Consider the following 26,117-nt stretch of genomic DNA (forward strand, 5'->3'; position numbering starts at 1 on the left):
TGTGTGACATCAAACATCTCGTTTCTCCTATTCTGCACTTCATTCCTAATTTGGTCCCAAACAGGCCTCCCAATACAGTCCGTAGGAGCACATCTGAAGAGACTTTAGGAAAATAGTAAAAAGCCTATACAACACTTTGTATATTAATAGTTTTAAGAAAATGGATTTTAAACCAGATTCTATTAAGGATTTTCCTTGCTGCCACTGTTTCCTGATCTCCACCCCACGTCTCCTGCCTTCCATGTTTATATCCTTTTCAGCCCTGTACTGTGCTTGCTTCATTCCAAGGCAGAAAATTATTCATAATCAAACCGTAACTAGTTTTTAGCATTTTTCCTTAAGTTCGGTATACATGCTGAACGTGAATGAACAGCTTGTGAACGACTCCCTTAATGCATTGAGATTCATCAGCTCAGTGTTTTGGAAGCTTCTCACATAACACTTCCCCCCTGGTGACTACTAGATTTTGGTTGATATTTTTACAATTACACATAGAATGGGATTGAATCATATGCTAGGAGTGGGGCCTGGAAGCCTCTTGAAAGGAGAAGTAGTGTGATATTCACCATTGGATCTCTTCATGGAGAGATGGTGATGCTTTGTACCCTCTTTACAGAAAAATTTGACTAAATTGTGACCCAACACTCTGCTGCCCAGCACATTCCAGCAGTAACTGCTGGCTCAATGTATTTTTACTCTTGTCCCATTTTTAAAGCTTTTTAGGACATTCCAATTTGCTATGTTTAACTTCAGAACCCAATAGAAATCCAATCTCCCTCTTCTCTGTGTTTACACTATTACGCCGGTCTTGACCGAAAAAGGTCACAGAGAAATGTCCCTGACATGAATTATCTGTTATGTGGGCTGTTCACAACCTCGCTTTTAACCATCTCTGCCGCACACCCCTGCAGCAACGCTCAGGCTGTGACTTTTCTAATTTCCCACTTTGTTGAAACTCAGACCAGCTCGGCGGTGTCCTCCCTCTTCCCCACCTTTTGTTTAGCCTAATGCTGCTGCACCAACATACTCTGGCTTTGCATGTTGTGTTACTGGCTCTGAGGAAGCACATCTTGTTTAAACAGAAAGCCGCTAGTGAAAATGGACTCCTTCCATTTGATATTCTCACCCCAGATGAATTGGACATGGTTTCCTATGAAATGAAATCACCTTTCAGGCTAAAAGGGAGCCTGAAAAATGAGCCCTGGGGGAGAGATATGGAGTCATTTATGAAATGGGATGCTTAAGTGGTAGGTTATTATATTGCCTGAGGGTTGATGGTGAACTGCTGGTCTAGATTCTGTGTCCCTTGTCAGAAATTCATTTTAAAACTCAGGGAAGATTTTGGGAGCCTTGTTTTACACGAAATGTTGGTTTAACTAGGAGCAAATGCCCTAGAAGTGAGTATCTGAGGCTGCTGGCCATGCTGATGGACTGAGAGACGCTTTGCAGGCTCTCTCATGCACTCCTTGATCTGCTTTCTCTTTGTCTATCTCCCTACTTTAGAAGTTTCTGGACTAGAATCTTTGAAACAGGAAAGGTGAATGAGGGAGATACACACAAGCACACGTGCAGGAAGAGAGAGAACCATAAAAAATTACAACCATAAAAGTAGCCAAAGATGTTTTTGATATGAAAAATGACTAATAAGAAAGCACACACTCTATATGCCATGTGTAAAATATGTCTATTTTATGCCACTAAGCACACGAAATGATTATGTATTTCTATTTAGGGCCCTGGGGTAAATAGGAGTGTCAGGCAGCGAGAAATAGCATATAGGATTGCAATATTGAAACAGTAACTGAAACTGGAAGACTTTGCTTGCCTGTTCTCTAAATTTCATTTTTGTTCATCTTTAAACTGGAGCAAACCAAAGTTTTTTAATTTGCATAATTTCTATTTTGCCTTGACCTACAAATTTTCACCTTCTAAAATAATTGACGTTGAAAGATGAGTTCTTTCCCTACCTCCACCCCCCCCCCAAAAAAATGACGGCCCTCAGATTTAAGAAAGTAAATATCTTGGTTAGGAACACATTCTAAAGATGATTTTAAGTGTGATTTAAAATATGATTTCATACCCACCAGAAACGGCTTGAGAAGTTGCGTTCTCATCTTTCCTTCTACAGAGGTCTTAGGTGATTTCATGTTCTTTCTTTGAAAGTTTCCATGGCAGTTTTTTTCCAGAATGTACCACTTGATAGCAAGTAATTTTCCTTTGCTCATTAGGATGGTTATTCAAGCACTTGAATCATTTATTTCATGTGGTTATTAAAATGAAACATTCCCTGTGAAAGAGACATGGTGACCTAAGGCTTGTTCCCTTTCAGCCCAGATTTCCTCCCATTTCTCCTTATCCTGTTCTTCAAAAGACCTTTTTTGGAGTTAACATTTAGCACTCCTCAGTAAATCAATTAAAGATATTAATTGGAAGATGAGTCTCTTTTTAGATGAAGTTTTTGAAAAATATATCATTTCCAAGCAATTCTCTGGTACCCCGGTACCTCCATAACTTTAATTAAATGTCAAGGGCAATTATGTTCTCTCTAGCAATTAAATTATCTTAAGTGTATATGACAGCTGCAAGCAATAAGTATTTGAAATATATATGACCATATTTTTTTTGAAGTAAACCATATTATTTATTTTGTGTCACTATATGTCAAATTCTAGTAATTCAGGTAAAATTCTCCTTTCTCTTAACTCATCTGCCCATTTGTAATTGTAGTATCATAGAAATGGTATATGGTATTATTGATTGATCAGCAAAATCAAATGCAAAGAAACGTTGAATGTAAGAGAAGCCAAGATTTCTTTTCTAAAATATGAAATTCAATAATTGCATTGCCCTATGTGCTATAATTAAATAAAATTAATGTCCAAGAACAAAATTAATTAAGATCATGAAATTTCAGAATCAAATAAATAGCTTGTGAACATATACTGATATTTAATTAAAATCATTCCAGCATTTATACCACTATCTTCTCTCCCAGTTAAAAAATCTTTCATTTTTGGAAAGATCATAAAGTGCACTTTGGTTCACAAAGATGGAAACATCTACTGTAATTTCAACAAGGCCTATGTTGTCTTAAGCACATTATTCACACATCGTGAATCATACCTGGTCCAGGGTGTGAAAAGTAAAGTTTTCTAAACTTGTATATTAATTTAAGTTGATGTTATATAAGCTGATATTTTCCTCTACTTCTTTCCAGATTTTATTTTGTAAATCTCCCATAAACCCTCTCCTTTTGGGAGAAAATATAATTCACACTGTCAAGATGACAAAAAAAAAAAATTCTATATATGGATATATATATATATATCCCAATTTGCAGATATAGAATTTTTAATGTGAAATTCAATTTTTTTATTTTTTTTATTTTCTAGTATTTATAATTTTATTTCTGACATCTAATTGAGGGAATATGAACTCTACCAACCAAATGTTTACCATCAATCCTGGAATAGATTTAAGAGTATATACTCATTTTTGTTAATAATAATTGGACTATTTGTTTACTTAGAATTTAATCTACTTTGGAAAAGCAAAAGGGTCTATAGATTCCTAGCATGGAAGTCACAAGGGGTTGAAGGGCCTTCAGCTTTCTAAATATTTTATGGAGTCAGTTTATGCTTCAGTACTCCAACATTAGTGCTGAGGTTTGATACATTCTTTTTTTGTGACATTTGTTATGCATTGTAGAGGCTGTGTTTTGAAATATGAATTAACTTAGAAATAAATAAGTCCCATTTAAGATGTACAAAATTGAGCCATAGGGATGCCTGTCAAAAAATATTTCTATATAAGAGCTCCCTTTAAAGCGATATGCTTCAATACACATAATAACTTCTCAGATATGCTAATTTCATGTTGTTTTTGTGAAATCGTCAGGGGGGAATTTTGACAGCTCTTTTGACGCAGAGAAGGGTGTTGGGACTATTGTCATTGCAAAACCTTTGGATGCGGAGCAGAGGTCCATCTATAACATGAGCGTGGAAGTCACCGATGGAACAAATGTTGCTGTCACTCAGGTAAGATGTCGAATTACTAAGTAGTGGGAATCCTGAAAGAGCTGCTCAAGTCAGAGGCGCAAGCAACTAAGATATGTATTGGAAGTAGTAAATTATGTCCACGGATTTCTAGTGTTTAAAAGAAGTCATTTGAGAGAACAACCTAGAAAAAGGATTCTATCAACGGTATTGTATAACTTAGCTTCCTCTTTTAAGAAGTTGTGATTGTTCCTGCATGGAAGAGTGATATGTATTTGTCTCCTGATCATTTACTGCAGATTTATCTCACTGACAACAAAGTCAGCTTTCCTTGAATTTACGAAGAGGAGGATATCTATATCGTCTGAGTTAACACAGAGTGATGTTCTTCACCCCTCATTTTTTAGTCACAGAAAGTTAGAGCTAGAAAATACCTGAGAGTCCAAATTCATTTTACAAACTAAGATAAGCTAAGCAGTATATCCAAGGTCACACAGCCTTAATAAAGAAGAAGGACTGAGATCTAGATGCCCCGACTCCCACCCAGCCTCTGTGCCAGAGGTTCTTTATCCTAGGTGCACAGTAGAATCCCCTAGTTGTGGGTCTGTTGGGGCAGGGGAGGGGGCAGTTGTTAAAACCAGTGAAGCCTGGGTCTCACCCACAGAGATCCTACGTGATTCTAACATGCAGCCAGGGTTGAGGACCCTCGCTTGTACGCCACTACTTGAGTGCTTATGAAAAGACACTGAGAGCAAGGAGGAGGAGAAAATCTCTGGGTGAAACTAACACAATGTTAGCTATCAAGATGGGGCAGATTTACCCTAAATATGAGAAGATGTTTTTGTTTTGTATTTTAACACCAGAGACTTTAGGCCAGTTATGGTAGAGGATGGGCACACACACACATCCTGTAGCCCTTCCCATCCTCCCTGCCTCTATCTCCCATTCCCATGACCCCAGACGCCACCACTAATTGATCAAGGTCCTTTTTCTCGCTGAGCCCAGATGTGTCCTCAGAATCCTTCTCAACACAATGCTTCAGGTAGTGAAGATGAAATTTTTGCCAACCCTGAAGTAAGCAAGTGCTGATTTATTTAACATATGATATAAGCTTTTGTAACCATGTAGTTTTAAAAAGGGGAGAGGAGGATTTATGTGCTTGTCTACCCAGCTGCCTCTTAGTTTGAAGCTTGTTCCAAAAATATGAGACTCTTCCCTTTGAGTCTGCTTGTAATCATAGAATGGTGGAATTTTAAGGAAACAATAGGGTTTGTTTTAGTATACCCCTTTTACTTTTCATTTGAATAAACTGAAACCCGGAAAGGGGAAGTGACATGCGTATGATAAGGCAGTCAGTATGTGACGACTCCTGGTCCTTCAACCCATGTCCATTCCTAGGATGACCATATGACCCTATTTGCCTGAGAGAATCCCATTTATACCTATTGTACTGGCATAATAATTAATGGTATCTCATTCACTCCCAAAACTGCCCCAGTGAGGGTAATAAATTATATAGTCACCCTACGTAAATTCATACTGCTTCAGAGAATTTTCAAAACTAAACTAAAGACAACTGGAAAGGCCCCCAAGGTTGAGATCCTATGAGAATCACACAATCTAAAAGCAAGCCCAAAGACTAATACACAACAACCCACTTGCAGGATTGCTAAGACTTTAGTGCTCATTCACTTTAAATGGGAATTTAAATTAGGCTTTTTAAATTAGCCATGTTTTAGCATATCCAATCGCAACATTTTAGCACCACTTAAAAACACAAGACATATTTGAATAAAATACAAACAAAGCATGGAACCATATTCATTTCCATACTTTTCTCCAGGGTTTTATAACAGTTGAATGAATTGGTAATTCAGTAAGCCCAGAATGTTAAAGATACACATTAAATATCTTCAGAATGAGTGAATGAATAGTAGATACTACATATTCAACAGGGCCTATATGGCAGGAATGCTGGATCCTCGAAGCACACAACTGATTCATGTTAACCAAAAAAAAAATATCAATGAAATTTTTATTTTTGAATTTCGTTAGGACCAGATAAGAGGTCATTTAACAGCATTTATTTCACAAATATTTCTTGAGTTCATACCATGTGCTAGAGCTGTACAAGATGCCTGAGGTCACAGAGATTCAGAATTTTAAAAGCAGATGACTGATATGCACCCACTTTTTAAAAATTACTATGGAAGCATATATTACAAGACTTTCAATGTACACGTTGTTCAAGTCTCGCTTTTATTGATTTTATTTCAAACTAATGTACAGTTAGACTATCTCCAGAGAAGTTCGGAAGGAGTTTGAGAACTGGCCTGAACTTGGAGGTTCCCCTTGGCAAGGCCAAGATAAGGATGTTAATAAAGAGTTTCAAGAGATTTTCTTGTCAAAAGCTTACAACTCACTCTGGTCTCTAGGGCTATGACCCTCTCAAGATGTGAGAACTAACAGTTTCCAGAGATAAACGTGTGTGCCATTGTCATTACCATCAGAAAACCATGTCTCTGTCTATGCGGCTGTGTTCTGGCCTAAATACCCACAAGCCTCTGCCAGTCCAGGGCTCTGCTCACATTGCCCAGAGGTCCTCTGGCAGTAGTGACAGGAGCATTTCTCTGAGTTAGTCAACGCCCTCAGTGTCAAGGACATGTTTACAAAAGGATGTTTTGGGAAGAAAAGGCATTCTTGATTTCTCTTAGAAACCATTAAAGCACGCTCCAACCCATGACCCTAGGCAACTTAATGATTTCACCATCAAACAGATAGCCTTCACCATATAACTAAATAGATGTCCTGTAGCCCAAAAACACCTGTTCAGTTTTCCTTTGGGAACTATTCTCTACTTTGTTCGTTTGGAATCATAAAATGTGGTAGGACATGGGCTTCAAATCAGCCATAAACAACATGTTGGATTTTACTTCATAAATGTCAAGTAAATCAGAGCCTCAGGGATCTCTGTGTCTACATGAAAACCCTGCCTTCATCCTCAGTTTTGTCCTGTTCTCCCAACTCTCGTAGGATTCTTGTGCCTCAGAGCTACACTATCTGGTGACAAGTAAACATCCTTTTCCTTACTGAGATTCCCTAGTGTGAGTATAGACTGTAAAAAGGTTCTGTGGATTTCAAGTTATAAAGATTCAGGTAAACTAAATGCTAAAGCAAAGCATCCCAACATTTACAGAAACATCCTGGCAAGATGGACAAGGGCCTCTGCATAAAATAGTTGTGGATTTTATGAAGTCTATTATTGTGCTTTATATAATATAGCATAGTACTTGACAGCACGGGCTTTGTAGCAGATAAATCCGTGTCCTGATCCCAACTCTGCCACTTGCCAGCTGAGTCACCTCCACCAGGTGCAGGTCACTTAATTTCTCTGCACCCTAGTCCCCTCATCTGTAAAATGGGGATACCAATACCTACATCATTAGAGTTGCTGTAAGGATTACATGAGTTTATACATACAGAGTATTAGCATGAGAACTAAACATCGTAAGTTCTCAATAAATACCAGCTACTGATACTCTTTTTATTACTGTCATCACTTAGCCTCTCTGAGCAATTGTATCATAGGGGCTGCCTCACAGGTTATTGTGAGAAATAAGGGCTCTGATGAAGAGGATGATCCAGTGCTACATCCCAGGCCTTTAGTGGAGGACTATTCTGGACACTTTCTGACTTGTCCAGAGGTGGAAAGTGCGAGATGATCCATTAAGGCACCCTCAATGCAGATCAAACCAGGTAGAATTTGTCGAAGGCTCCATGAGCATACCAGACCCAGGATATGTTAGTGGTCTTTTCCTAGTTCCTGATGCCCCCTCCCAGGATGGCCACCTTTGATGGCTCTTTGACAGTCTTCTCTTTGCCTAAAACCAGCCAACATTTTTGAGTGCTTTCTGTGTTCTAAGAATTATCCCAAGTCTTTAAAAGCTTACTCCCAATTTCTACATGTATAATGTCCTGGAATGGTAACATATAGTTCATAACTGGAACCAGAAACAGCATTGCTCTAGAACATAGAATGAATAGTGTTGAATAGAGAGATTTAAAACTGGAACCCTGGTTCCAGCCCTGTTCCATCCTGTCCAGACCCCTGCCCCACCTCCAAATCCTGCTGCCTCCAACAAGCCAAGGCAAATTGGGACCCAGTTGTGCAAACAACTTAAACTCTGTAAGATAGTTTGAGGTCCTGAGAGGTCCTCAAAAAATTGTCCTCGTGAAATTGTTGATAAATTTCGGTGTATATGTATATTTTTTTAGAGAGTAGATCCTTAGTTTTCATCAGGTGTTCAAACGGGTATGTGCCCTAAAAATGATTAAGATAAACTAACTCCTCAACACTTTCGTTACTTGGAAACTCTAGTTAAAAATTTCAACATGGAACTACCCATGCTTACCAGGAAACACACACACCTGAGAGGATTGTTGGTTTTATAAAGCTTCCCTGCTCTGGTGACTGGGCTGGCTGTTTCCATGGTGGTTCAAAGCACTGTTGTTCTGGGTTAAGAAAGGAGACTAAGTTTGTCTACCAAACCCCTGGATAGCAAACAGGAGGTTAACTCCCTTCAAGAAATAAAAAAATAGAAATAGTCTGTGAAGAAAAGGGTACCACTATTCTTCAACATTACAGAAGTATTCCCCACTCTCATGTCTTAGAAGCCAAGAGATGAGCAAGGGTGTCTGGCTTAGAAGGGAAGGATGAAAGGGTAGAGAGAGGTGGTCCAGTCTAGTTGGAGGAAAGGTGAGGAATCACAGTAGCACTGGCTGTTATAAGAGGGAAGGGGGAATATCCAAGTGGAACCAGAGGCCTATACAGAACGAGAATAATGAGATGCCAACGAGGATGAGGTTGTTGTCCAAACATACAGGAGCACTACAAATCTATTTTAAGAGGGATTCTACCCCTAGTGCCCAGACTGTGGTCTTTACATACAATTTCCCATGGAAAGGAACCAGGATTCCTTGTAGAAATAGCTGATTCCAGGTTTGGGGCAGGAGCCTGGGCATCTTATCCTGCCAGAAAAGGCAGTGGAATTCTGTTAATAGGTGACAAGAGGCAACTTGAACGGTCTTCCACTGGTCAAAGATGGGATAATTTGACCATGAAAACAGATAATGACTATAGTGGACAGAAACACAGGAAATAGATAAAAACCCAAGTGTTTATATGATATTCAAAAACAAACTCATTTAACTCTCACAATTACTCTATGAAGCAGGTACTATTTCTGGTAGGCAGAATGCTCCCCCCAAAGATGTCCACATCCTAGTCTTCAGAATTTGTGAATATGTTAGTTACATGGCAAAAGGGACTTTGCAGATGTAATTAAGTTTACAGATTTTAAGACAAGGAGAGTATCCTAGATTATCCAGGTGGGCCCAATCTAACCACATGAGGCCTTAAGCAGATAACTTTTCTCTAGCCTGAGACGGAAGAGAGGCAGCAAAAGAGGGAGTCAGAGATTCCAAATGTGACAGGATTTGAAACATCATCCTTTGTTTAAGTATGGAAGGGGCAACATGATAGGAAAGGCAGGTGGCCTTAGGAGCTGAGAGAGGCTCCTGCTGACAGCCGGCAAGGAAATGGGGACCTCAGGCCTATAATCTCAGGGAACTGAATTTGACCAACAACCTGAATGAGCTTGGAGCTGATTCATCTCCAGAGCTTCCAGAAAGGAACACATCCCTGCCCACCCCTTGATTTCGAGCTGGTAAGACTCTAAGCCACACCATACTCAGTATTCTCACCTGCAGAACTAGGAGAAAATAAATGGGTGCTGTTTTAAACTGCTAAGTTTGTGGTGATTTGTTATAGTAAAAATAGGAAACTAATCCCCTGTTGTCATCCCCATTTTACAGATAAGGAAATTGAGGCAAAGCAAGATTAAGAAACTTGAGTAGATCAGGGTTCAGAGGCAGGCAGCTGGATTCCAGAGCCTGCCCTCTCAACCACCACCCCGTGCTGCCTCTCAAGGGCAAGATTAAATCTTTGCTACCTATTCTAAAGCAGGAGAGGAAACTCATCTGGCTCTACTAGTTATGAGGGGGACACTTTTTAAGATGGCTGCCTGGGAACATGACGCCACCTGTGGCCATTAGAATGTCTCATAGCCAGCCATACATGCTGGGAAGAGAGCAAAATACCCCAGTCCCCTCATAGCCCTCACTTCAACCCGCTGAGCTTATGGGCCACAGAAACACACATTACCAAGAATGAGAAATTATGAATTTTAACAACTTTTTCCATACATCTGCCAAACCAGTATGAGCTACTGCATCTTCATAGCAAATTTAAGCAAATCTAGAGCATGGCTCTTCCAAAGGATCAATGGATGAAAATACATAGTAATATATAACACTTGGTATTTGCATAACACAACAAGCTTCATTTTTAAGCTTCATTTCCCTGCTACCCTGGGAGTAGTTAAATCAAGTGTTTTCCAGTGAGAAACAGGCACAGACTGGTTAGGTGGCCACCCTAAGTGTACACAGGTAAAGAGGTAGAAACCCAATTCTTCCTTCTCAAAATCATATACCATCTCAAGTACTTTCTACTATACATCTATATATACAAAATACACAATTTAATTCATTATGGAAAGCATTTGGTGTAGTAGAAGGAGCACTCAGAATCAGATGACTCAAGTCTAAGTTGGCATTTAACCAATTGTTGTCCGTGTTACCACAGAAGGTATCTCTGTCTCTGTAAGACTCAGTTTCTTTTTCATAATGGGGATAAGACCTTACATACCTCATGAGTTGTCATAAGAATAAAATATTATGAGAAGGTCCTTGAGATCTGTGACATGCTGGACATATGCGGGTTTTATTACTACAGTCTCATTCTCAATGTAAAATTGGAATAATACACCTGATAACTATAAAATATTATGCATGTGCCTTTTATTGTTATTCATGAAAGACAGCAGACATATTCATGCCCAAATAATAATCTAAAAATTACATTGATTTGATTCAGGGACTCATGATATATGCTTTTGTCATTTTAATATGCTTTTCTTATTCAAGTCCTGCTTTGATGTATAAAGATATGAAAATCAGCTTGTATTTGTATGTTCCATAGCCAAACCTGAAATTAAAAATCTCTTTCAGGGCCAGCCCAGTGGCTTAGCGGTTAAGTGCACGCCCTCGGCTACTGGCGGCCCGGGTTCAGATCCTGGGCGCGCACCGACACACCACTTGTTTGGCCATGCTGAGGCAGCATCCCACATACAGCAACTAGAGGGATGTGCAACTATGACATACAACTATCTGCTGGGGCTTTGGGGAGAAAAGGGGGGAAAAAAAAGGAAGAGGATTGGCAATAGATGTTAGCTCAGGGCCAGTATTCGTCAGCAAAAAGAGGAGGATTGGTATGGATGTTAGCCCAGGGCTGATCTTCCTCACGAAAAAAAAAAATTTCTTTCAGATAATCTCCAAAATTCTTAAGCCCCACAAAGGCAGTTAATTGAGATTGGCCACAAAGTCTGCCAAAAGGTCTGTATTTGCTGGGGCTGGGAGGTCTGTGACCTGCATTCCTAAGGTTAGCCTTACTCTCCACAGCCATGAGGATTCTATTCCTCTTTTGTGTTGGGATGTGACGTGTTGGGAGTTCCTAACTTAAGCCTACTTCCTTAAAAAGCAGACTTGACCTTAAAAATTTGTACTTTGTCTTAACCCTTCCTTTCACCTTGCACCTGCTGAATAGGTGGAGATAGGGAAGAGTGGGAACAAACACTTTTGCTAAAGCTGCTCCATCATTCCTTAGATCAAGGTACTCCCAAGGGACACCTCCCTCATCAAGGACTTTCTTTCATCTCCTTTAGCATCATCTCCCTCTTAGCAGGTGAAACAAAGACCCTAGCCCAAAAGTTCCTTGTGTACGTAGATTAGGAAAATGCTGGAACAAGTGCAATTTATATATAGATAAAAACAAAGCAGCCAGCCAACTCTAACGTGAGACTTTCTGTTAAAAAAAAATAATGATAAAATTTCACTGTATGTCATAGATCTGTGCATGACAACTTATGAATAAATCAATTTTTGAAAATGGATTCCAATTTTAAAGGCAGCAAACTTTCTATTTAGAATAATCTCATGATTAATGTTCCTGAAATGAGAATGGTCATGTCAGTTACCTATTTTGTAAATGAAGATTTCTGTATAGCAAGATACATAATATTTGCACACATATTTTTTCACATATATGTTATGTACATCTATAATCTAAGCGCACATGGAAATGGTATATGGAATGAATACAGAATTTGACTCCACCAGACCTGGTTTGAGTCTGGCCTTGCCATTGTGACTTTGGGCACATCCCTTAACTTCTCCTATTCTCATTTTCCCCACTGGTAAACGAGAGATAATAAAGTTTAAGAAACGAATATTATACACGTTTATAAACTGAAAAAGCACAAGCTGATTGATTTTTCTACTAATACATTCAAAAACAGAACTTGTAAGCTTGGGAAGAATACAAGGGGCATCACCCTTGAAATCACAGCTATAGAATGTTTTAAATATGGTTTTGAAATGCCAACAGAGGCAGAACAGAATTTCGGTAATTTAGGACTTAATTGGTTCTAATAAACGACAGAGGCCTTACCCTATAACTCACCCCATGGACACTTCATGCATGAGCCTTTGTAAAGCCAGCCTTGGCATCTGCCCAGACTGAGCTTCAACGAGCCTGCAAAACCCCAAGTGTTTGTGGTGGGCAGCATTGAAACCAGCTCTGAAGAGACTTCCTACATTCAGGTTTCCTCCTGCTTTGATTCCATTGTACTTCTTTAGGCCTTTCAATTACCATTTTGAACACAACATCTTTGAGAGTTACTTTGCTTTGTTTGTTAGTTCAGGAGCTCACAAATGGCCCCAACTGTGGGAAATAAAAAGCAAATGAGGAGAAGGAAGTCTTTTACAGAGAAACACTTGTTCTGACTGTAGATTAGGCTCAGGACAAAGCAAGCAAAAAGAGGCAAGCTTTTCAAGAGCACATCAACTTTGAAACTTCACGAAGGTCAGGGCAGGCTTGCTGGCTGGAAAGGCTTTTTATCCCGTTACTATAACTGCTTCTGTGAACACAAATATTTTAGCATCTTGACTGAGTTAAGTTGGACTTTTTCAAGGAAAGAATTGACATTCAAAGAATCTAGTAGGGCTTTCCAACTACAGTGGAGATAAAAACAATACTCAAAATTCTATAGGCACACGTCTCACCCTTTTTCTACCACAAACTACAGGCAAAGCTTGTCCCCATGTCAGGCTCACTCCCATAGGCAAGTCGCCCTGGCACAGAAACCATAGCACCACCTTTTTTCTCTCACTTGAAAAAGCACATCTGTACCAAAGTGAGGGACAGCACAGCTATTTATAAGAATACCCATGGTCTAAGTTTATTTTCAAAAGTAAATAATTGTCTAGAATATAGCCAAATGCCTGCATATTATTTAATGAAGAATCATTAAAGGCTTTCTTATTAGGAATAAGACAACAATATCACCATTTCCACTACTTTTTAACATCGTGCTTTAAGTATTAGCCAATGCAATTAGATAAATAAAGCAATTTATGTTATAAGAATTGTAAAGAAAAGGGTAAAACTGTCTCTATTTGCATATAGTATAATTATATATCTGAAAAACTCAAAAGAGTGAATAGAAAAACTACTGCAAATGATAGGAAAATTTGGTAAAGTTCCAGGTTATGAGAAGTTTAACATACAAAAATCAATATCCTACATATATAACCAAAAAAAAAAAAAAAAAACAGTGAAAAGATGTAACAAAAAAGGAAACCCCCTTTAGGATAGCACATTTATAAACTTTAAAAAGCGTTCACATTAGCCAAGACTTGGAAGCAACTCAAGTTCCCATCACCAGATGAAGGGATAAATAGATGTGAACAAATGAAACAAGACAAACTATATTCTTGGATAGGCAGACTCCATCATAAAGAAATCTCTTCTCCCTTAATTAACCTACACTTTTAACATGATCCCAATTTAAAATGCTATCAAGTATTTGTCAGGTGCTGTACAGGTTGTTTATAAAGTTCATTTGGAAGAGCAAGCAAAGATAGCCAGAAAAACTCTGAAAAAGAACAAAGAGTAGGCCTAGCATTTCCCAACAATTAAAACATACTATAAAACCTCCATAATTAAAATCTTTTGATATTGATGCATGAAAATACAGATAAACCAATGGAACAAAATAGAAAAGCCAGAAATATACCATTTGCATATGTAAATTTAGTGCACAATAAAAGTGGCTCCTCAAGTCAATAGGGAAGTGATAGTCTTCTAAAATGTGTCCTTGAAATAAACGGAAGAGCCATGTGGAAAAAAAAATAAAACTAGATCCAGTCCTCACAAAATATACCAGGAGAAATTCCAAATGGATTAGAGATGTAAATGTAAGAAAAGGAAGCATATAAGTGCTATTTTCAAAAATTGAGTGTGTTCACCTATAATCCGAAAGTATAGAAAATGTTCTAAACTATTACTTAACATCCAGAAACAATAAGGGAAAAGATTGTTGTATTCAACTACATGAAAATAAAAATAAAAACTTTTGCATGGCAAAGAATCACCATGAGCAAAATAAAGATAAATGACAAAATTGAAAACATATTTGCAATTTATATCACCATGCTTCCAAAAATAAAGAAGGTAAAGGCCTTCTAAGCCAATGAGCTGATATAAATAGTTGTAACAGGAAAAGAAATGCAAATGGCTCTTAAACATCTGAAAATATGCTCGATTTCACTCATAATAAGACAAAGGCAAGTTAAAAGTTACACTGAGATGCCATTTCTCATCTATCAGATTTGCCAGAAAGCCAGAAATTTTACTACATACTCCGTTGGCAAGGCGGTGGGAAGACAGTCATTCTTCTACATTGCTATGGGAATGCAAAATGGTGAAACTTTTGGGAAGGGGAATATAGAAATATCTAACAAAACTGTGTAAGCTCTTATTCTTTGATCCAGCAATTCCAATTCTAGGGACTCAAATATATGGTAGCAAAAATATGAAAAGACATGGGCACAAAGCTCTTCATTGTACACTCTAAGAGCAAAAATAGGAAGCATCTTAGACGAACATTGATAGAGGACTGGTTGAATTAACTATGATACATCTACCCAATGGAAGACTATCTCTATACTGCTGTGGAGTGATCTTTAGGATATAATGCAGAGTTTCTCAGTGGTGACACTGTTGACATTTTGAGTCAGATAGTTCTCTGTTGCAGGGGGCTGTCTTTTGCATCTTAGGATGTTTAGCAGCATCCTTGCCCTTTACCCACTAGATTGCAGGAACACCCCTTTCCCTAGTTGTTACAACCAAAAATGTCTCCAGACATTGCCTAATGTCCCCTGGGGGACAAAGTCTTCCCCAATTGTGAACCATTGATATAATGTTAAGTGAAATAGCATGTTGGGTAAAAATGTATACAATATGTTTATATTAACAAAATAGATGGATGAAACATAACATTAATAAAATGATTACCTGTGGGAAAAGGAGGGAATACAGTGAAGGAGAAAGATATAGAAGCTCAACTTCTTTGACTATAACGTTTTTGTAAATTTAGCATTGGCACTTTTACAAGTAATATAAAACAAAAATAAATGTTAAAAAAAGCAAGTCTAGGGCCGGCCCAGTGGCATAGTGGTTAGGTTCCCGCATTCTGCTTCAGCAGCCCAGGGTTCGCCGGTTCAGATGCTGGGCACAGACTTACTACCGTTCATCAAGCCATGCTGAGGCAGTGTCCCACACAGAAAAGCTAGAAGGACCTACAACTAGGATATACAACTATGTACTGGGGCTTAGGGGAGAAAAAAGAAAAAGAGGAAGATTGGCAACAGATGTTAGGTCAGGGCTAATCTTCCTCAAAAAAAAAAGCAAGTCTAAACTTGGAAAGTAAATGGAAGCAAATGAACATATATGTGTATCCAACTGGTAGCATATCTACACAAAGAAGAACTATTCTAAGTGACTTTAAACATACTAATTTGACTGTATATCCCTAGTGGAGGACAAAAAGAACTGCAAAATAATATTAAATTGTTTTGAATGATTATAATTATAATGTAATTATAGTAACAATGTTGGTGTTGTTATTCTGAGGCTTGTGTGTGTGTTTCAGATAAAGTAATGAATAATTATGACGTCACTGAGCGTGAGAAATTTCAGCATGGGAGAAAGGAGCTACAGATGTAAAAAGAATGAGATTAAGTAAAAACCTGGATGCCATAATTTTGAATTGGAAGTATCAGTAGAAACTCATGAAAAAATTATTAACAACAAAAAACTTTGCCGACTCTGTCCACTGAAAAAAACCTAGACACAGTAGCAAATCCAACAGCAATGAACATTCCTAGCACCAGATCATGGTCTCTAAATGCCATTTCTAATTAAAAAGAAACCAAGGCTTTTTGGAGAAATGGATAATTCAGGGATGGGGCAGAAAATGTACAAGGTGACCATAGAAAAAATTACCAGTATCAATTATTAGAAAGCAAGGAAGCTATCAAAGACTACTAGGATTGTGTCGGAACATCTCAAGGGCCAACGTAAAGAGGCTCCCATTGGCCAAGGAAGGACCATTTGTGCACTGATAAGTATAGCAACTGCGATGGACAGGAGCATATTAGATGTGACTAAACTCATGAGCTCATAATGATGCTTGAGAAAAGCACCTCATTGGTCAATTTGAGAAGAGCTGGAGAACCAACTCATTATTTTGAAATGATAAATAAAGGAAAAGAATTAAGTATTTATCCTGCCTTTCCTATGTGAAGTGTACTTCAGAGTAACCAAATAATTAAAAAGGAATTTCTTTTTAGAATTATTCTAACTAATAAGTGAGGAAGAAATCATAGAACTAAAACATTACTATTTTGCAATTTTTAATGAATTAATGATACCTATGTAATTATCATCAATGGTTGCTAATATCACAGAACAAGAGAAAGAACAAGATATTATGTCTCTCCGGGTGGAAGTCCACTATATCACCCATGAGGAATTTTTGTCAAAATAAAAAGAGAAGAAGAAAAAGGAAATTGAAGTTGAAGCTTATCAAGCATCCTAGATCAAACTACGAATTTATAAGGAATACAGGGTACCAGGGACAGAGGACGTGTAGAACAAAACCACAGGGATGCAATAAGCAAAATTCAGACTGTGGGAATTAAAGAGAGAATGGTTCAGTTTATTCAATGCCAATCATAACAACATAAAAATTGCAGGGAAATAGAAAAAGAGAGAGGGAGAACCTATAAATTAAAAGATAATTTGGGCCGGCTCCGTGGCTTAGCGGTTAAGTGCACGCGCTCTGATGCTGGCGGCCCGGGTTCGGATCCCGGGAGCGCCCCGAGGCACCACTTCTCCGTCCAACGTGAGGCCGAGTCCCACGTACAGCAACTAGAAGGATGTGAACCTATGACATACAACTATCTACTGGGGCTTTGGGGGGAAAAAACTGAATAAATAAAATCTTTAAAAAAAAAAAAAAAAAAAGATAATTTAAGCTGGTCCGGCCTAGTGGCACAGTAGTTAAGTGCGTGGGCTCCTCTTCAGGCGCCCAGGGTTCGCAGGTTCGGATCCTGGGCGCACGCCTACGCACCACATGTCAAGCCGTGTTGTGGTGGCGTCCCATATAAAGTAGAGAAAGATGGGCATGGATGTTAGCCCAGGGACAATCTTCCTCAGCAAAAAAGAGGAGGGTTGGCATTGGATGTTAGCTCAGGGCTGATCTTCTTCCCCCCCAAAAAAAAGATAGTTTAAGGACATGTCAACCAAATGCAATGTTTGGACCTTACTTGCATATCATGATTAAAATATAATCATATTTTAATAATATTTAATCATTTTATGAAATATATATACATATGTATACAAACATATATAACATGTTAAAAAATTATAGAAATATGAACACTAACAGAATATTTAATGATATTAAGGAATTACTGTTTTCTCTGTTTAGATGCAATAATGGCATTTTGTGTGTGCGTGTGTGTGTGTGTGTATCTTTCAGAGATACATACTGAAATTATATGATCACTGGGATTTGCTTCAAAATAATATGGGGGAGCAGATGGGGATGAATGGATATATAGACAAACCAAGATTAGCCATCAATTGATCATTGTCAAAGCTGAGTGATGAATACATGAGAGTTCATTAAACTATTACTTTTATATCTTCCTGAAAATTTTTATAATAAAATGCTTTATAAAAGAAAACAATGGGGCGGCCCTGTGGCTTAGCGGTTAAGTGCGCATGCTCCACTACTGGCGGCCCGGATTCGTTTCCGGGGCCCACACCAACGCACTGCTTGTCCGGCCATGCTGAGGCAGTGTCCCACATACAGCAACTAGAAGGATGTGCAACTATGACATACAACTATCTACTGGGGCTTTGGAGAGAAAAAGGAGGAGGATTGGCATGGATGTTAACTCAGGGCTGATCTTTCTCATAAAAAAAAAAAAAAAGAAAAGAACTTGAGAACTTCATATTTTAGCTGTCGTTAGTACCACATTCTTTGCTAGCCACCTCCTATCTGAAGGAGAGCCGCAGTGTGTGGACGCTGCAGTTGAGAAGCTCGGATTGCTCTGAGAATGCCACTTCTGTGGTCCCTCCTTCCTTTCCTCTGCCTCTTCTCTGTTACTCTTCCCATCCTGTCACTGCCTCCCCATCAAGCCTGCTATAGGCAGCCCATAACAAGAACTTAAGATAATAGGAATTTAACAACCTAAGGTCACCTTGTGCTCTCTTACATTGTGCCTCAAATAATCCTATTGAATTATCACCCCCTGGGGCAGTCTCAGCTATTCAATTAATAGTGATAATATTGATCAGCTCATAGTTTATGTTCCTGCTAATGTGAACTACTGGTTTATTGTCAACCTCTAATTACAGAGTGTTTTCATATGAGATCTTCCTACATATTGAGATAGCTGCTAGAAGCTAGGATCCAGAGACATGGAGGGAGGAAAGAGGGAGGAGGCCTCTTTTACTAGCAATGAGTGAATTGGCATCGGTCATCACTCTTGTCTTCTTTTAACCATAGGTATTCATCAAAGTGCTGGATAATAATGATAATGGCCCAGAATTCTCTCAGCCAAATTACGATGTGACAATTTCCGAGGATGTGCTTCCAGATACAGAGATACTGCAGATTGAAGCCACAGATAGAGATGAGAAGCACAAGCTGAGCTATACTGTCCACAGCAGCATCGACTCCGTCAGTATGAGAAAATTCCGGATTGACCCCAGCACTGGCGTGCTCTACACTGCCGAAAGACTGGACCATGAGGCTCAGGACAAGCACATTCTCAACATAATGGTAGGACCAAACTGCTAATTTGCTCTCCTAGCAGAATCATTGACCATTCAAGACACACATCTTAATCTTCAGAAGCACAGGGCCCTTAAATTTTGTAAGTAGTAGTAAATTTGGTCTTTCACAGCAGGGTTGCATTCATTTTGCCTTTTATTTCAGTGAGGAATTACTAGAGTTAGATAGCGACTCCATATTTTTGCCAAACTGAAATATTAGTGAGTTCTGCAGACAGTGGCTGTTCAGTAAATGCTGCTGACAGGCTGACTTGAGAGGGAAGGAACAGGCTATGTTTCTGTAAATCTCCCAGGCTGTAGTATTGATTCACATCCAGAAGATTTTGTGGAAAAGTTTAAAAGAAGTTCCTTGAGAAGTTAATCACAAGGGTAATCATTTACTCAACCTATGCAATGCTCAGTCCTTGGAAGCATTTAGAGAACTGATTTATTACTTATTGCGTTGCCATTGGACTTCATCCCAAAACACACAAAACTGCAGAGAGTGTTAAGTCTGATTTTGGGTTCATGGGGCCTCCAAATTATGTAGGAGAAGCTGCCTTTAATTTTAGAGTGAAGTTTGCCAAGTTCACATAATTGGGAAGTAGAGATTAATAAGAAACATCTTTGATTAGTTTATGGCCTAAAATCTGTCCCTTTAGCCACTCAAAAACCCTATGGGCAGTTCCACAGCCACTGCCTAAAGTTCCTTAAGATCAGGTAGGATGACAGAGACTTCATCTTGTGTACTGATTGGCTCTGAAATACACGAAGATGCTACCAATTCCCAAGCAGCTGAAAGTAATGTTCCACTAAGTGCTGCTCCTCCTTCCCAAGCCTGGAAAACTTCCTGGACAAGAGGAAACTTGAGCGTGTGCCCTTGGCTATGGCTTCCAGCTGAGACTCCAGGAAACAGAAGAGGGACTCATAAGGATCATCAAATTCATTCATTCATTCAACAGATATTTCTCATTGGGTACCAAGCTCCATTCAAGGCACTGAGGATATAAGAGACAAAGTCCTTGCACCCTTGGACATTAGGTTGGAACAGACTTAGATTTCAGTAATCCCTAAATACGGAATCCAGCTTGGTCTTTGAGTGTGGCAGGCCAGTTTACAGGCAGGGAAATTCAGCACACTCACTGGGTTACTTTTGCGTGATTTCTTCAGGGATGGAAACATTATGCCAGTGACTAACTCCATTCTCACAATTCTTCAAGTCATTTCTGTTCATTCTTTCCTTAACAAACTCAAAATTCAGTTTGGTCACTCTGTCCCATTTATCATGTATGTAATTGAATATTTAGAGCAAACAATTCCTTTATGCTGCCTTTCTCCAACCTAAGCCATTTTAGTCATTTTTGCTCCTTCCTTCTAGGAACTATTTCTGAAAACCCCTTTCCCTTTGATGGCTCTTCTCGGTATATTTTCTAATTTCTTCACATCTCTCTGAAGTTATGGAATCTAAAATTGAGCAAACGGAAAGCGCACATTTGATTAGTCCTACATAAAATTATAGCAAAATCATGCGGTTAGAGTGAAAGAATTGATTATTTGCGAGCTTCTGCCATACGCAAACCAGGGGAAACTTGAAAGCAGTCAGGCAAGGTTCTTTGGTGAAGTCACAGTGGGGGTCTCACATTTTAGAAGTTTAGATTCTGTTCATCTTCCCAGCAATCGGTGTTCCCTCTCAGTCTGGGCCTTGTATGTATTGGCTCTTCTTGCCCATAATATGTGCGCCACGCCACCACCACCATTTTACCACTTCTACTTGTTTTTGTTGCCTCTCCGAAGAAGTTGAATGCTAGATTAGGATACTCTTACTACTCACTCCCATCCTGGCACTTACCACCTGGCCTTATGCCTATCTATTTACTTGTTTGTATTCGCCACTCAACTATTAGCTTCTCAAGGGCAAGGACTATATCTAATTCACTGCTCAAACTCCAGAGTCAAGCCAGGGACTTGACAGATAATAGGTGATAGTAAATGTATGTTGAATGAATGAATGAATGACAATGCCTACATTGCATTCATTAATTCCACTATTTAGTTTCCCCTTCAGAAGGGCCTCCATCCACTGTTCCGTTAGCAGCTGTATACACAAATGATAAGGGGGTAGTGGCTGGGGGTTGTGGGGCAGAGGAACGTGCTGTGTTTGTGATATCCAGGCATCAGTTCCACAAACACAGACTGAGCACAGACCACAGGCCAGGCATAAGGCTGAGCAATAAAGATGATGTGGCCCCTGCTCTCTATTTGTTCACAGTGTCCTGACTTGATTATACCACCATTTATTGAGCACCTACTGTGTGCTTGGGACTGGGTCAAGCACTTTGTGTGCGTTATCTCATTTTGTTTTCACCACAGACATAGCCATGTGAGTTGATTGCAATTTAAGATTTTAGTCCTACTGCTTCTTGTATTTTGCCTAAAGGTCAGAGATCAGGAGTTTCCATATCGAAGAAACTTGGCCCGAGTCATTGTGAATGTGGAAGATGCTAATGATCACAGTCCTTATTTTACCAACCCACTGTATGAAGCATCTGTGTTTGAATCTGCTGCTCTGGGATCAGCTGTTCTGCAAGTGACGGCTTTGGACAAAGACAAAGGGGAAAATGCAGAACTCATATATACCATAGAAGCAGGTGAGAGCTGTTGCACAGATTGCAGTGTGTTGCATGGCACTCGACCCTCAGTAGTATTTATCACCATGTAAAATTCACATAGTTACTGCTGGAACGTCTCCAAATGAATTTTTTGGCCAAGCAACTGCCCTATGTGCATGATGATGGTGTATAAAGTTCTTGGCATTTCTATAATATGTTTTCCATCGTTGACAGCGAGAGAAGAGTTTCCTCTTATTGTGTCATTCTCGGATTTTTCTGGAATGGGGAAGAGAGAAGAAATGTGTAATAAGCTCAGTGGCTTTTACCTATGGATCAACAAGCCACAGCCTCGGACTAAAATAACCAGATCCTTCCATCATTTGAGGGCTTCCCGACTATTGTGTGAATTGAATCTTACATGTCTTTGTTTACTTTTCAGTAGGTGAGCTGTGGGCTCAGAAATTCCTCAACCCCCGCAGTTAGCACAAATTCACTTCATTGGAGGCAATCAGAGTAGCAGAATAGTTGGCAGGTAATGAACTACCTGCTTAACCTGACAAATAAATAAATACAGGCTCTCGTTCTATTAAATTTGAGATTTTTTAAAATCGATTTTAACACCTATAAGTCAAGACCATACTTTACTGACAGTTTGAAGATGGACAGGTAGAAAACATTTATGCTGGAAGAGATGAATGTCCAAGCAAGGGATAGCACCGTGAACCTAACAATTACAAATATCCTTTATCTGCTCTATTTTCCCTTCCCCTCTTGTCTTTTTTGAACATTCAAGCCACATATTTCCAAAATTTTCTGCAACATTATGTCTGTCGTGCATAATTCTAAATGCTATCTCCTTTCGTGCCAGCACTGGAAATGCTTCTTTCCTGTGATTTAAATGTGGAGCATTTTTGTGAGTGGTTGAATTAAAATATGAATGCTAGAATGACAGTTTTGGACTAAAAAATATCAGAAAAAGAAAGACCAACAACCTTCTTTTAAAAAAAGCCACTGCATTGAATGATAATCTAAACTATTTCTTGTATTAGGCACCCACATTTTATATGAGTCTAAGTTCTGTACAAAAAAAAAGGAAAGAAAAGACGTTGGTTCATAACAGCCAGGTGCCCCAAGCGAATTCACTCATTTCTTTTCTAGATTTCCATGGAATTTTCTTTCAACCTAAAGCCTGACCAATACTTTTTTTAAAAATGCTACTTTGAGTCTCTTGTTTAATGCAAGACCTTTTTATTATTTAATTATAAATACTTGTTCCTCTGTTTCCACAATTAATACAGCGAAACTTCTTTTTCAGAAATGAAGATTTAAATAACATCACAGAAAATGTCGCCAAATCCAACAATTCTTTATGTTCTTTCTACAGTTTTTTCCTAATCTTATCTATTTTTTCTTTTCCCCATGTTCATTCATGCATATACATTGTTTCACGTCATTATAATCATTTAGCTATAGGGTTTTATTTCTACTTTTTTTACTTAACATTTTCTAAGCATTTGTCGGTGTGTCTACTTGCTTTTTATATTTGTCATTAAGGCTACCACTTATACTCTTCTTAGATAGCCAGATAATTTTTAAGCCAATTTGGAGGTTTTTAAAGAGTAATTTACCATTCAGCTGAAAAGACTGCCTCCCTTATCTTTTAACCTCCACAGACTACAGCTGGTGCTGTGCAGAGAGAGGGAATTCAGTCATTTCTTTAACAGCTGACTACAACTAGAGAGACAAGTTATTTCCTTAAAACATCTTTTATATAGAAAATTTAAATTTCCAGAAACCCACAGGAATAATTGGTATCTCAAAAAATGTTCTTTGATAGTATGTGTAAAAAGATAATGAGAATTTCAGTGGGTACGATAAGTCTCAAGTGGTCCGTGGGCCCCCTCACAGACAGTCAGGCCTACACCAGACCTGGACAGATCCTAGCCAAGCCGGTGTCTTCTCAGATCATGATAGGAGAGAGGCAGATCCCAGATGCCTCAGCATTTTGAAGCAAATGACAAGTGGTTGTGTAAAGTGTACATTTTAAGTTCTCTCACAAACCTCAGATAAACAAGATTTTACTCTGTTTACTGGTGGGCCATAAATTTTCTCCCCTGCTTGGCCTCTAAAGGAACTACAGAAGCTCTTTGTTTCGACCTGAGGGATTGAGGTGGAATTCGAGTGCAGAGCTTCAGTTGTTATATTTAGCTCAGGTTTCTGTCTGGTTCATGGGAGCCTCCGAGACAGGGCCGTACAGGAGAAACCAGGACTGAGAACTGAGTTAGGATGGGGGCACATTGGATCCCAAGATGCAGACAGATAGCAAACTGAAAGTCATTTTTAGATCTGCCTCTCCCCTCAATCTTTCAACAAATATTTATGGAGCACCTTCTTTGTGCCAGGCATTGTGCTGGGTACTAGATAAATAAGAAGTAAGATAAGCACAGCTTTTACCCAGTTGCCAAAAGTCTATAAGAAGCCAGAGATTCCAAGAAAACAAGAGGTTAGTTTCCAAGGACTCGAGTATAGCAGGACAGAATAAGCAGGAAGTGGATTCTAAGAAATGGGACAGTATGTTAAAGAGGGAAAGAGACAGAGAGCCCACGTTGGACCTGATGTGTGAGCACAGCCTCCTGGGGTGTAACAAGCAGCTCACCCGCCATGGGACAGCAGGATTGTGAAGTTCTGCTTGAGGTCGGAAGCTGCCCTTCATCCCTGCCATGTATATCTTACTGGGCGTGAAGAAATGTGCTGGGCCTCGAGGAGGGAGGACTTAGCTGAAAACTGTGAATGGGACATCAAAATTGTTGGACACAGAGAGACTTGGCTCTGTTGTACTCATCATTCAGGGTTGCATGTTGGGGCCATTGCTGGAAGGTGACCATTGCTCAGGTATCTCTATATTTCCCTCCTCTGAGATGCTGAAGTGAAATGATTCCTGCCTCCTACTGAGGGTCTACGAATCAAATGTTGGACTCACACTCAATTCCGTGGTGCTGTTTATGAAGCTTGCTCATGAGATTATTGAACTGTGTGTTGTTGTCATCACAAAATGGTCACGTTTAGGTGGCAAAGTGAAAAATCATGCTGACATCAAAGATAATATTGTTTAATACTCACACTTGGGGGCTGGAATCAAATTCTTTACCTCTTTATTATTATTTACTTATCAAATTACTTACCTCTTATAAAAATAAGCAAGTATCTTATAGAAATGGATTTTATTTGAACATGACTTGTTAATTTTAAACATGGAAATGTTTATTTAATAAGTATGTGTACAGCAGTATTTGCTGTATATTTCAATAGACACATATGACTGCCCTCTCAATCCTGGAGCCTATCTTAATGATAATGACATTCAACCCGTTTATATGTCTGCCATATAAGTTCTGTCTACAGAACTTCAAAAAGAAAGAAAAATCCAGATATAATGTTATTCATTTTTATTCAACATTTTTAACTTTTGGTTTAAAAGAATTAGACACACAAGCATGTGAGTTCTTTGAGAAGTATCAAAAAGCCTGATGAAAGAAGCAGAAAGCCACTTGGTGAAGGATTCTGCTTTACATTGTCCACTACTTTGGAGCTACGTTCTTTACATTCTTCAAGTTTCGTGTTCCCCATTCTTGACTCCTCTCTTATTTTCCTCATCCTCAGCCATCCCAGATTTCACAGCTCTGTGTGTTTCAGAGGCAGACTCTAAACTCCTACAGCGTCACGGTTCACAGCCCTTCCCATTTCAATTATGTCAAAGTGGAGGGCCAGTTTCTCCGTTTCGTAAGGGTTATGCTTCAAGTTCTTTGGTTTCAATGCTTGTTCAGATTATCAAGGGTTTCCTACCTGACCAGAAACCTCTCAAGTACTTGCTGAATAGAATGATTACAGATTGGAGCAACTGCCTTGTAATTTTTATGTCTAGTTTTGTATCTGTGCATGCATGCATGTTTTGGGGGGTGGGGGAGTGAAGAATAGAAGGGTAGTCAGAAAAAGTCCTCACAGCTTACAAAGCAAAAAGTGACTTGGGGAGAATTTTTCATATCTGAACAAAATCCCACTCGCCAAAGTAGTATTCGGAATGAAGTTGGTTTGATAGGGTGAAACAATACCAATTCCTTGTAGCAAAGCTTACCTTTGGGATAATCT

The 26,117-nt window shown here is 39.0% G+C and overlaps 1 protein-coding gene across 1 annotated transcript in view; it reads left to right on the forward strand.

The window, feature by feature from the left end:
* Positions 1-26,117, forward strand: part of FAT3 (FAT atypical cadherin 3) — a 502,525-nt gene that overhangs the window by 385,382 nt on the left and 91,026 nt on the right. Inside the window, exons 7-9 of the mRNA XM_087433575.1 lie at positions 3,898-4,037; positions 19,097-19,372; positions 21,800-22,010. Of these exons, the coding sequence (XP_087289701.1) occupies positions 3,898-4,037; positions 19,097-19,372; positions 21,800-22,010 (627 nt within the window). The remainder of the gene's footprint in view (positions 1-3,897; positions 4,038-19,096; positions 19,373-21,799; positions 22,011-26,117) is intronic.

Source organism: Ceratotherium simum, chromosome 7 (assembly GCF_057802395.1).
Source record: "Ceratotherium simum simum isolate JZ-2026a chromosome 7, ASM5780239v1, whole genome shotgun sequence".
Lineage (NCBI taxonomy): Eukaryota > Metazoa > Chordata > Mammalia > Perissodactyla > Rhinocerotidae > Ceratotherium > Ceratotherium simum.